This window comes from Artemia sp. Qi Xiang Cuo, chromosome 19, assembly GCF_049724085.1.
Source record: "Artemia sp. Qi Xiang Cuo chromosome 19, ASM4972408v1, whole genome shotgun sequence".
NCBI classification, from domain to species: domain Eukaryota; kingdom Metazoa; phylum Arthropoda; class Branchiopoda; order Anostraca; family Artemiidae; genus Artemia; species Artemia sp. Qi Xiang Cuo.
This window is the reverse complement of record NC_142812.1, coordinates 26,820,163-26,829,462: the sequence shown is the minus strand read 5'-3', so window position 1 is coordinate 26,829,462 and position 9,300 is coordinate 26,820,163. Positions and strand designations below refer to the sequence as shown.

At 37.1% G+C, this 9,300-nt stretch overlaps 1 protein-coding gene across 1 annotated transcript; it reads right to left on the bottom strand.

Moving 5' to 3' along the window:
* Positions 1-3,827: 3,827 nt before the first annotated feature.
* LOC148940674 (uncharacterized) lies at positions 3,828-4,262 on the bottom strand. The gene has a single exon (XM_089105036.1). It carries the CDS (start codon positions 4,260-4,262, stop codon positions 3,828-3,830), a length of 435 nt encoding a protein of 144 aa, XP_088961162.1.
* Positions 4,263-9,300: the final 5,038 nt, after the last annotated feature.

Here is a 9,300-nt window from a genome sequence, read left to right as displayed (position 1 = left end):
ATCATTGCTTTCACTGAGGTGAAAATAATTTCAATGATTTAAAAAACATGATAATTGGAACTTGGAATGTTACGACATTAAACAATGACTATCGTATCGACATTTTGACTGACGAATTCAGACGATTCGAACTGGATTTATTAGGAGTTTAAGAAACTCATATTCCAGGGGTAGGAAGCATTAAATTAGGTGATATAGAATTTGTTTACTCAGGCAGGAAGGATGGGGTATATAGACAGGGAGTAGGGCCCATGATGAATAAGGAAGCTGCTAAGTCTTGTTTAGGCTGGGAAGGTATTAATAATAGAATACTAATTGCTCATTTTATGACTAGAAAGTTCAGGGTATCAGTTATAGTAGTATACGACCCTTTAGAACCGACTGACGGAGATGATAGTGACTCAGATGAATTTTACTTACAGTTACAGGAGCAAATAGACAAGGTCCCAGGTAAAAATATGATGTTATTACTGGGATATTTTAACGCCCAGGTTGGTAGAAATAGGGATAGATGGTATCCCAGTCTGGGTAAATTTGGTGTAGGAAAAGAAAACAGTAATGGCTACAGACTTTTGCAATTTTGTAGGTATAACAATCTAGTTATAACCAATGCGGTGTTTGGTCATAAAATGGCCCATAAGTTAACATGATATCCATGTGATAGTAAGAAAGCAAACCTTATTGATTATATGATAGTAAACCGAAGACTGGTAGGATCAATAAAAGATACTAGGGTATATAGGAGTGCTGTTATTGATGTTAAAAGTAAAGATCACCATCTAGTAGTGTCAAGGGTTAATTTAAAGCTGAAATATCGGAAGGGTAACTACCTTCCGGGAAGTTATGATGTTGGTAGACTCCAGGATGAGAATTTGAGAGAAACTTTCCAGGAACAGTTGAATACTAAACTTGAGAGTTTAAAATTTGATAATGTGGAAGATGGTTGGAATAATTTTAGGAAAATAATTTGTGAAGTAGCTGAAGGTGCATTGGGAAGAAAGCTAGAACTGCAGCTAATAATATTAGTGAAAAAGCTTTATGTTTAATAGAAAGGAAAAAGGACTTGTACAAGAATTATCTGAGTGATAGATCGTATGAAAACAAAAGAAATGTAAAGAAAGTGAAGAAATCATTAAAATATTAACGATGGAGGTTTGAAGCGGAGGCCATGGATAAAATTGCTGAGGATCTGGAAGATGCAGCTAGACTGTACAAGAGTAAAATATTTTAATTGCACGTTAACAATTTAAGAGGGAGTAGTCAATCCAGACTTGTCCCAGTTAAAGATAGGAATGGGGTGGCAATTAGCGATAAGGAAAAAACTAAAGCGAGATGGGCCGAACATTTTGAGAACTTGCTTAACCGAGATAGAGTAGCAGGAAAAAATATAGAGGAAAATGAAAAAGTTTGGGATACCTTGGATGTGAAGGAAGATTTGTTTTGTGAGGAGAAATTAGCAACAGTACTAAAAGGATTAAAGAATAATAAGGGTCCAGGGGCTGATTGGGTGGTAAATGAGTTTCTTAAATATGGTGGCTCTGAGGTTAGAAATAAGTTACTAAAGATTATAAATAGGATTTTTAAAAAGCGGGAAGAATCTAACGATTTTAGGAAAACCCTAATTAAGTCACTTTATAAGAAAGGTAATAAAAGTGAGTGTGGTAATTACCGAGGCATTAGTCTGGTCTCTGTAGGTAACAAATTACTTAGTAATATGATACTTTTTAGACTGAGAGATGCCGTAGACAAAGTTTTAAGAGAAGAGCAGTGCAGTTTTAGAAAAGGTAGAGGATGTGTCGACCAAATTTTCACTCTTAGGCTAATAGTTGAGAAGTGCCTGAGTTTTCAAACACCTTTGGTCCTCAGTCTTATAGATTATGAGCAAGCGTTTGATTCTTTTGATAGAAGAGCTTTAGTAAAGGTTTTATCCTTATATGGTGTACCAGACAAATACATTAAAGTGATTAGTGCTATGTATGAGAATAACACTGCTGCGGTCAAGGTAGGAAATGAGGTTAGCAGCTGGTTTTGTATTAAATCAGGAGTTAAGCAGGGTTGTGTTCTATCCCCCTTTATATGGATTATTTTGATGAACTTTGTATTAAGGAGAGCAGGAAAGGCAATGGGAGACCACGAAATCAAATGGGGAGGAAAAAGTCTCCTGGACTTGGATTATGCTGATGATTTAAGCATCCTAGATGAAAGTGTTAGCAAAGTGAATGAAGTTTTAGAGGTTTTGCGAGTTCAGGGTGCTAGAATTGGTTTGAAAATTAATGTTAGGAAGACTAAGTCACTAAGGCTAGGAATAAGTGAAGATGAAAAGGTTACGTTGGGTAATGAAAAGATTGATCAGGTGGGCAGCTTCACTTACCTTGGTAGTATTATTAGTAAAGATGGTGGGAGCAGTGAAGATGTTAAAAATAGAATAGCCAAGGCTCAGAGTGTTTTTTCACAGTAAAAAAAAAGTCTGGAAGAATAGGAAGATAAGTCTGCAAATCAAGATTAGAATATTGGAAGCTATAGTGATGACAGTGGTCAAATATGGCTCTGAGGCATGTGTGCTCCAAAAAGCCGATGAAGATTTGCTAGATATTTTCCAGAGAAATTTCTTAAGGATTATTTTGGGTACCCAGATGACTGACCGTATTTCAAACAATAGGCTATACGAAAAATGTGGTTCAATACCGCTCTCCAGGGCTATAATGAAAGAAAGGTTGAGGTGGCTAGGGCACGATGTGCGGGTGAAGGATGACAGATTGTCGGAGATCGTTTTTTTTCGGCCAACCATCTAGGGCTAAATGGAAAGCAGGTCGTCCCCGTCTGGGGTGGGAGGACGTCATAAAGAAAGATTTAAAGGAAATGGGAACTTCGTGGGCGGGTGTAAAAAGGGAGGCTTTGAATTGATTGGGTGGAGGAGGAGCGTGCGTAGCTGTGTTGGCCTCAGGTGGCTTGGTGCTGCGGTGAGTTGTTAGTAGTAGTAGTAGTCAACGATTTGATCTGCAAGTTCTTGTGTTTCAATACATTCTCTATTTTTTACACTTCTATAGAAGTTTGGACCCCCCCTCCCTCTCCCAAAATATCAGTGCTTTCCTGAAACAAAATCCTGCATACTATCTGACCCTTGCCCGTCCTCTCCAAAAGAAAAACGTCCCTCCTTAATAAATTCCTGTTTAAGTATCTGGAGTAGACATTGTAGGATCTGTTATATCCAATAGTCCCTTTTTATGTTGAAAATATAGGCTAGATTTCATGTACATAGTTAATGGCTGCAAATGTCAATGTCAATGGCTCCTTCTTTGATGCAAATTTGGTAAATTAACTCAAAAGATTTGGCACTAATTCATAAATTACAACAAGATATGAGCGCTAGCCGAGTGGTTAGTGCTCCGGACTTGAAATCCTGAGGTCAGAGGTTCGAATGCTGGTGTCGCGGGTTATTTGGTTTGGGACATGGGTCAATAGTGTGACTATAAGCTCAACAAGAGTCCACCCAGTTATAAATGGGTACCTGGAGAAAGCTGGGAGAAAAACATGGGAACCGTCGGATGATTTGCCCCCAACCACGCATTGTACTCCCGGCCGAAGGCATTGAATCTGGAGATCGGTACCTGCGCAACGCAGACCTTTGGTCAGCATGCGAAAAAGTTTACAAGAGATGAAAATATTCTTCTGCCAGTGAAGGCTGGATAAGCCCTCGGGGTAATCTATACATGGTAGGTAGATGTGGCGAATGACAACTTCTTTGGCCAATATATGGGATTCATAACACCAGCCTGTTTGTAACTTTATTGCAAGGGAGTTGACTGTGGTGATTTGACTTACTTGACTTAGGTCTCCTGCTGGGTGCTACTTGGTGTAGAGGATGACGTCTGCCTCCTCCATCCACTTCGGTCCATTGCAAGGGTTTGCGCTTCACTTGGTCTGATATTTGCCATCGCTAGGAACTCGGATACGCTGTCGGGCCATCGCTTCTTGGGTCTGCCGCGAGGTCGCTTCCAACTGGCTTTGACAGGGTCAAAGTCGAAGATCATCTTTGCAGGTATGTGCGGGGGCATTCGAAGTAGATCTCCAAACGACCGTAAAGTACGCTCGGCTGCTTGGGTAGAAAAACGGGACTGCTTGGTGAGATACAGCAGCTTCTGGTTACTCACGTGGTCTACCCACCGTAGACCATCTATCCTTCTCAGACTCTTCGACTGGAATCTATCGATAGCCATTGGGGTTGTGGCTGATGCTTGCCAAGTCTCAGCTCCATAAAGCATCACGGAACCGACGAGGGCGTTGAAAATTCTAAGTTGACTGTGGTGAGATATAAAAAATTACGAAGTTCAAAAATGTGCTTTCTAAACTTCTTCTTATCAATTCTTATCTGACATGGCTGATGTTAACACGATATCAGCATCCATAGATGTAAACTTAGTGGATTTTTCACTATTTCACGCTGAAGTCTAATTGAGAAATCTTTCAATGTCCCAGTGTACCAAGTGGTCCTCTCGTTGCTGGTCTGTACTATCGTAAAAATATTACGGTTAACACACAGTACCAAAAGTACTGCTTTGCATAATCTTTGCATAGTCATCCCTGATAAGTTGCTCAGGAATGTCATAAATGTTCCACTGCTTGAAACAGATATCTTATGTGAGCGTATATGATTGTCGTTCTGTCACTTTGGAGACTCAGTATTTATCAGTGACTGTCAGTTCATTCTTGAAATGAAAGCTGTATTTAGGCCATTTTAGTAAAAACCCCATAATATTATGACTACGTATCTTTTTCCTCTTGGTGATGCAAATATTTTCCTAAAGTACCAATTTAACGCTGCTTACATTATCTTATTTTTAACCTACCATTGTTAATAAACCAATTTACAAAGAAAAAATCACACGCAAGTGAAAAACACAGCAACTAATCTTCTTTAATCGTATTGTAGCCAAGGACTCGTAGATTTGAAGGTAAACTGTTTCTTGAAGGCATAAATGCTTCAAATATGTTTCTTGTTTGCGAAATAATTATCCAATACTTGCATTGGTGTTTTATGAAATTTTTATTTAGACTAAAAGAATGGGGATTGATTTTTCAACTATCTCTTCGATATATTTGGTATACCGGTATCTTATCATATCAATTCTGACCTAAAACACCGCGCGTCTGTTCATAGGTCATCGCAGTAAAATAAGCGAGACAAGTGAAATATGGATCAGTGAAATTATCCAAGTTTCATTTATCTCGCTCCTCAGGCACCAAGTTACTCAAAGGTCTTTTCAAATAGAACTTGATATAGATAACATGCAGTAAACTTTCCATTTGTTAGATGGGTACTTCTTATCAGATTGACCTTTGAGACTCCATAAAACTGAGCTAGTAAAAAGCCGAGGCTCCGTTCCTTTCCATTTTATCAGTATGGGCGTATTACTGCTAGATTGAATCAAGTGAATCAGCGCAAAACTAAATACGAGCTTCCGTTTTGGCTTGATTTTTGGTTGTATCCTTACTGTTTTTTTTATGGTTATATTTCAATGGCTTTTAATGCTACAGGCTCGATTTAAGCCCCACAGTGCTTATTTCGTTTTTGGGTAATGAACTGTAAGTAAAGAATTACTAGCGCCAATAGTAACTGAAATACAAAAAAGCAAAATCTGAATAGCAATTTACACATCAAAAGAAGATGTTTTGCAAGGTAATTCCAGACGTTTAAGATTCATCAAGCTTAAAGTTGCGTACCAAAAATTATTAGCATAAGAGCAGTTTCATGACTTTGAAAAGGTTGAAAAATATCCCACAGAAAAGGATGGCAATCTTGATGAAAATTATGCTATCAAATTCAGCATTTCAAAGGACATTACTCTAGAGGCTCAAGTTCCTACATGGAAAAACACGTTTTCGGAAAAATTGTCTACGGGTAAATGCAATTTCTTGTCGTTTTTCTCCTGGGGTGATTGTTACAAACTGCTGCAATTTTGTAGGTATAACAATCTAGTTATAACCAATACAGCATTCGGTCATAAAATGACACATAAGTATACATGGTATTCACTTGATGATAAGAAAGCTAACCTTATTGATTAAAGTCAAAGATTGGCAGGATCGATACAAGATACTAGGGTCTGTCGGTGTCGAGCTATTGATGTTAAAGGTAAGTGTCTAGTAGTGTCTAGGGTTAATTTAAAGCTGAAATTTAGGAAGGGTAACTACATTCCGGGGAGTTATGATGTTGGTAGATTCCAGGATGAGAATTTGAGATAAAAGTTTCAAGAGCAGTTGAATACGAAAGTCAAGAGTTTAAAATTTGACAATGTAGAAGATGGATGGAATAATTTTAGGAAAATAGTGTGTAAAGTCGGTGATGGTGTTTTAGGGAAGAAAGTTAGAAACACAGCTAGGAATATTAGTGAAAATATTTTATGTTTAATAGAAAGGAGGAGAGGCCTGTGAAAAAATTACTTGAATGATAGATCATACGAAAATAAGGAGAAACTAAAGACAGTATAGAAAGTTTTAAAATGTGAATTTAGGAGGTGTGAAGGGGAGGCCATCAATAAAATTGCCGAATACCGGCAAGATGCAGCCAGACGGCATAATAGGAAAATATGTACAGACATGTTAATAAATTAAGCGGGTATAGTCAATCTGGACTTGTCCAAATCAAAGATATGGTAGTTATGAACTTAGAGATAAGTTACTGAAGATTATGAATATGATTTTGAAAAAGGGAAAGCATCTAGCGATTTTAGGGAAATTAATTAAACCCCTCCTTAAGAAAGGTGACAAAAGTGAGTGTGATAATTATACAGGCATATGTAAAAAGCAAATTTTTTGGTAGGATGATATTTTTTAGACTTAGAGAAGCAATGGATAAAGTTTGAAGAGAAGAAAAGGGTGGTTTTAGGAAAAGCAGGTTGTCTCCGAATGGGGTGGAAGGATGTTGTAAGGAAAGATTTAAAGGGAGATAATTTCGAAGACCACACTGCATTTCCATGACGATAAATGAAAGTTCAGATAGGGATAAAATTCTTTTAATCGACAGCGGCAAATTTGACTAAAATACTAGATATTTCGGACATCAGTAGTAGAACTACTGATGAAACTACTCAGTTTTACTACTGATGACGGTCACTGCATATGTGACCGAAATATCTAGTGTTTTGTGAAATTTTTTTTACTGTCGATTAAAAGGATTTTATCCCTATTTGAACTTTTATTTATTTTAGCGCCTGGAAACTTCATGGGAGGGTGGAAAGAGGGAGGCTTTAAATAGACTGGAATGGAGGAGTAGCGTGTGTAGCTGTGTTGGCCTAGGCGGCCTGTGAGTTGTTTATAGTAGTAGCATGATTAGCTCTGCTAAAGCTTTAGCCCCCGCACCTGTGATCACGAAACTATTTTCATGCACAGTATCGGTCAGCCTAACTTCTTAGAATTATTACTGATCGTCTGAATATTTATGTATACTTGGGGGATCTGATAAATTGAAGAAAAAAGTCCATATAGCCTTTGGGTTGCTTGTTTCAGATAATAGTATCCAAAAATTATCATTGTTTTCTAATTTTAATATCATATTGCGATATTTTAGGCAATAAAGATGTTATTTTTTTATGCTTTTCGAATATACTTTCTATTCTCTGTAGAAATGCCATTAAGTCTTTGCAGGTGTGTAAGTAAGATTTTCTTTGGGGGGGGGGGGTATGATAAAAAATTTAACAATTTAAATAAGACGTGTCCATAAATTCAAGAAAATTTAGGACTTAACGGGGAGGGGCTTAGGCCTAGAGCTGCCATCCCGCTGTGTACATCCCTCTGTTTGTGTGCTGCGCAAAAAAAGGAGCAAAGGTACGTAGACTCGAACAGACGCACAACTCTATCCAAACTCTGTGTTTCCAAAAAGTTTCTTCCAAGTTTCGTTTTCGCTATAATTGTTCAAAGTTTTTTTTCATTGTTACCACAGTGCGTTTTCACTATACAATTTCGTGCTCAACACATTTACACATTCATAAACTAAAAAAAAAAAAAAAAATTAGGTGAGACCTAAAATGCATCCTGAGAGAGGAGAAGAATTCCATAGAAATTCATAATTTGTTAAGGGGTTTAAGGTACTTTTGTTTTTGGGCGTTAATACTCCGTTATGTGTTATTAAATGCATATTAACCCCATAATCTTCGTGTTTGGGGAGTAACATTCAAAATATAGAAAGTTCTAAAACGGCGTATTGTTTGATGGCGAGGCCTCAGACAAGCAAAAGTTATTTAACAAAAGTTTAAAGTAATTGCTTTATATGTAGTTAATATATAATTAATTTTTTTGTTTTCGATTCATTTTCAGCTTTTTATTCTGCTTGTCTACCTTCTATTGAGTTGAATTTTACCAGCTTCGTGGATTTTTATTAACTATATATGAAAAGACCTGTTTTACTTATCTGTTGTGGATGGCTTGTTGGGCCTTGAACTTCAAAATTGTAAAATCTCTCAACTTAAAAGCCACATTTTCTAGGAAGATATCTTATTTTGGCCATCTCATTTTATAAAAGACATAAAAACCGGGATCACATATAAATATGCAAATTCCATTGTTCTTTTTCTTTTTAATTAGGAAGAGGAACCAATTAAGACACTCTGTAGGTCTTTAATGATTTCCTTATCGTAAAGAAAAGAAGAACTAGATTGACGACGGGACAGAGAAATTTGTCTCTACGTGAGTAAATCAAGGAAAATTCGAGTGTCGGTGGTACTGAAATGAGAAATTATTAGCTTCACAATCCTGGAAAGAACAATTTTTTTCTATCTTTAGTTTGTAAGCGAGACCTGTTTAGGCAAAAAATTGACGGTCGATTAAGTCATCGGACATGCGTAAATTTTCTTTTGGTTAAGTTGTTTTGGCAGGTAGTAAGTGAAAATGATTTTTTTTTCCTCTCCGTTTTCCTCCTTCAGTTCCAACCAACATAATAGTACAACAGTGTTGATTTAATAAAAAGTGACGTCTCTTCCTTGTGTTTTATATTTATCACATGGAACAGATCAGTGTAAAAAGTTAGGGGAGAACTCATTCGATCGCAAGCTCAACGCCAATCGCTGGCCCTTGTACCCTCAGATGTTCCTACCACTTAATTAATTTTTTGAGACGATCATGTTGATGAGAATATTCAGCAGACACAAAAAATTTACTTTCAGGGGCATCATAATACTGACAACTTCTAGGGAAATGGCCCGAGTTATACAAATAGCCTATTTGAAAACAAAGGCTTTAGAGATAATTTGTTTTTAAAGAGATTGACCTGCTCTTTGGTATATGAGTAGAGTAGTACATTCCATT